At 39.3% G+C, this 3795-nt stretch overlaps 1 protein-coding gene across 1 annotated transcript; it reads right to left on the bottom strand.

Moving 5' to 3' along the window:
* Positions 1–253: 253 nt before the first annotated feature.
* On the bottom strand, positions 254–2977 carry LOC113023049 (transcription factor 15). The gene is made up of 2 exons (XM_026169113.2): positions 2287–2977; positions 254–1524 (listed from the first exon to the last, which is right to left on the bottom strand). Exons 1-2 carry the CDS (start codon positions 2737–2739, stop codon positions 1459–1461), a joined length of 519 nt encoding a protein of 172 aa, XP_026024898.1. The 5' UTR covers positions 2740–2977; the 3' UTR covers positions 254–1458.
* Between the last annotated feature and the right edge of the window lie 818 nt (positions 2978–3795).

Genomic DNA, 3795 nt, shown 5'->3' with positions numbered 1-3795 from the left:
GTTTATTTATTTATTGCTTAAACTCAGTTTATTTACTTACATTGAGTGAACCTACCCAGGAAACAAATTGTAAGCTTTGTTCAGCTTTGTTATAGACCAACCTATTTCAAAATATGGCAAATATTGTGTCACAAAAACAGTTTCTGTGCATCACCAATAAAAAAAAAAACCTTTAACAGGCCATGCAAAGGGGACCTTTAATGATCTCATCACATGCTTATTGCTATGTTGGCAGAAAAATGCAAGAGAGCCATGCCTATGTAAAAATAAATTTAATCTCAAAGTAGATAAAAACATGTAGATAAAATCATTGCCTCTCAGATATCTTCTCTGACACTCCAGAAACTATTCAGGTGCATAGATCTATTTGAGAGAAAAGCTTCACACAAACATCTTGAGGACCAGCACCAAAGTGTTTGTGAATGTTCATTAGACCAGACCAAACCATTGTTTTTGTTTGTTTGTTTGTTTTCTTTTGTTTTTAATCACAAATAGGAATGACATCAGTAACATTTGTGCATGATAAAACCCATATTTGTAAATTGGAACCAGTAAAAAACACTGATGATATGTTTTATTGCTCCGTGCAATAATCAATCAGTCAATTAGCTTGACAGGTAATAGTGGTATAACAGATGACATGTAATCATGTATTCTGATATATCTTTAAATTATCCCAAATTATATTTAAAAACTGTGCAATTATACTAACATTTTCATGGATTACTTGACATTTTTATTATGTTCTTTATGATATTTCCAGGAACTTAAGACTACTTTGGATGGACTACTCTTTGAATCAGCAGCATCTTTTTCTACTCAATAGTTAAAGCACTGGTTATTATCATCAGTGTGGTAAGGCTCAACAGTTTCATTGTAAGTGCAATTTGATATGAGTCACTGTAAATGCTGAGTATGCAAAGTGAATTGTACTTGTACTGAAAATGTTTAAAGTACAAAACAAAGTACTCTTGGACACAGAGTTCTAGGATGTTACAGATTTAAAGTATTCTCCATTTTTTGTTTTGTTTTGGTTCATAGCTTCCAACTATTAGTAATCATACTTTAGGTGAGTGATCCAAAGTGCTGTACATAAGTGTAACCCCATCATGGATCTAGGGTTAGTATGGATTTCTGTTCCCCTAACATGTAAGATCTGTTCATCTAATGTATGTATGTAAGTAACCTTCTTAGTGCTGCTCACTTTGTATGTCACAATGTTATAATTTCAGATTATTTATCCACTATACCCCAAACAGTAACAATTTGTGTACTGGATTTCTGGCAACTGCTGGAGACATACAGGTAGTTCACTTGGCAATCCTCCTGTCTCACTAAATAACCAGACAAAGCCTCACAAAGTAAGAGGACTGCTGTAGTGCTGAGATGCTTCAAGTCTCTAGGAATATCTGCTGGGAGGAAGAAAAAAAATCCCACACTGCTCCAGTTTAGACACTTTCATCGTCGACTTAGCTGTCTCACACTGTTTCCATGCATTTTCACACAGTCTCGTCTGTCCTTCACCTGTGAACAAAGATGAATAATCACCTTCAGTTTCAGTACCGTCATCATCTCTGCGCACCCATGGAAAGTAACTCATTGCACTCAGGATCGTTGCAATTACACAGTTGTGATATGACACTTATAAATGATTAGATTTTTCACAAACACGGTTGTCAGTGTAAAAATGCGTTATATGCTTTACACTAAAGTCTCTAAATTAATCTCTCAAATTATTTGCAAAATAACAGAATTTAAAAAAATCACTCATTAGAATTCATTAAAGCACATTGTCAGGTCTACACTACCTGAAAACAATATTCAACAATTAATATACTGGGGTTTTTTACTAGCTATTTTTTAAGCTGTGCTTACCAATCTGACCAAAGCTCTTTTCTGAATTTGTCATTTTCGTATTTCCTCATCTGTCGATAAAAGCGGACACGTCGTAAGTTCTAAGTGCACATGTCTTCTGAAGTGTTTGTTTATCAGAAAGTCCAGCACGGTGTGTATCCATCGTGTATGTTTGTCATAAATATTGGAACCTTTTGGAATTAGCAACGCCCATAATTGCATCCTTCCTTATGTCCTGCTGCAGGAATGGTGCAGGAATTGTAAATAGATTTTCACCCCGAATAGAAGCTGTATTCCACAGAACGCGGATTTAGTGAGACTGGTTTTAATAATATAAGCTATACGTGTGCGCATCGGTCGAGGCAGAAAGTATAGAACATAATAAATGTAGTGTCGTGTATGCTGGTGAGCTGAGAATCTTCTGAGTGTTACCCCTTTGCGCTGGTTGCTGAGGCAGAATGTGCAGATAGTCCGGGGCTGTTTGCCCTGCCCACCCCCCTTCACTTCTCTGTACACAGCACTCAGGCACGGCTGTTCGCCCTCTCTTCCGTCTCCTACCACCAGCACGTTGGCCAGGTGAGAAATATAGCTGGATGCCAGGCGCAGCGTCTCGATTTTGGAGAGTTTTCTGTCCACCGGCTCGGTGGGGATGAGCGTCCGCAGCGCCGTGAAGGCTGTGTTGACGTTCTGGGTCCGGTGTCTCTCTCTGGCGTTGGCAACGTTCCGCTGTCCGACTACAACTCCACCGGACTCCCGCCCGTACCCCTGATCGGTGCTGCCGTCACTCTCGCTGCGGTTCCCTTCCTCGTCGTCCGACATCAAGGTTAGGTCCGCGGGGTAAGAGAAAGGGTGCGTGGAGACGGGTCTCAGCATAGTGAAAGCCATTACTCAAAGGCAGGCGGGGAAATCAATCCCTTATATTCAAGTGGAAAACAGCGGCATGGAGACAAGAGTCGTGCGTAAAAGTTGCAGTAGCTCCAAGCCAACAGACTTCCCCAATACGTTCTGACACCCTCCTCCTGTGTGATAGTCAGCGTGACAGGCAGGGCTCTTATACAGTATACAGTAGTCTGCCAGCTTTACGTGAGGGGTGGAGCAGATGCAGACACTTCCATTTCCCCAAATGTTCGTTCTTAAAGTCTGGTGTTCATTTGATGATATGTGTAACACAAATGGACGCGTCACATGGAGAGTGTAGAGCAAAAAGGCACAAAAGAAGATGACAAATCTCGATTGTGCCGATCGTTAAAATAAAAACAAATCTGATCTGGTCTTTATCTGTCTGCTACTGGAGATTAGGGTCGTTTTAGACCGTATGGTACGTTGTTTGAAATAACACTGAGCAAAGATGTAAATTAGTCAATATAACAATATCTCAGCAAGCCACAACATGAAACAGCTGGTTACACAAATGCCCTGAGCCTTAAGTATCATTCTGAATGTCTCCCTTCTGCTATACACAGGTCATGTGACATGACACTGTCTGCGAGTTAAATAAATACATGTATCATTATCTGCGAACCATTTGAAGGTTAAATGGGGGAAAATACACCCCACTCAAAAACATGAGGACAGGGCTGTGCTTTTTCAGTATTTTTGATGATATTCAAGATTCTTTGATGATTTTTAGAACATATGAGATCCTCAAATAATGTTCACTGTATGGTCGTTTCTATAAACCTCAGGTAGTTAAACAGTTTTCTTGTAAACAAAGGTTCTTTTCTAGTAGCAGTAGAGTCCAAAAAGGTGTCGTACATAAAGTCCACAATATTTGTCACATTTAAGTGAAAGTTATTAATAATAACACAATAGCATCATTAACAGATAAAACGAATGCAGTCACAATGTCAGTTTGAAACACCTATCAATGCAGTGCACAAACTGCACTTTCCACATTGCCCATAAAACAAAATGAACAACTTTGAGCTTTATAAGTTAAAT

The sequence above is a fragment of the Astatotilapia calliptera genome, chromosome 5 (assembly GCF_964374335.1).
Source record: "Astatotilapia calliptera chromosome 5, fAstCal68.1, whole genome shotgun sequence".
Classification (NCBI taxonomy): domain Eukaryota; kingdom Metazoa; phylum Chordata; class Actinopteri; order Cichliformes; family Cichlidae; genus Astatotilapia; species Astatotilapia calliptera.
This window is presented reverse-complemented; position numbering and strand designations above follow the sequence as displayed.

Excerpts from the sequence above, each read along its gene's own strand:
- LOC113023049 (XM_026169113.2), bottom strand. The coding sequence starts at position 2,739 with ATGGCTTTCACTATGCTGAGACCCGTCTCCACGCACCCTTTCTCTTAC. Across the intron at positions 1,525-2,286 it reads TCAGCAACCAGCGCAAAGGG|GTGAAGGACAGACGAGACTG; the intron begins GTAACACTCAGA and ends CTTTGTTCACAG.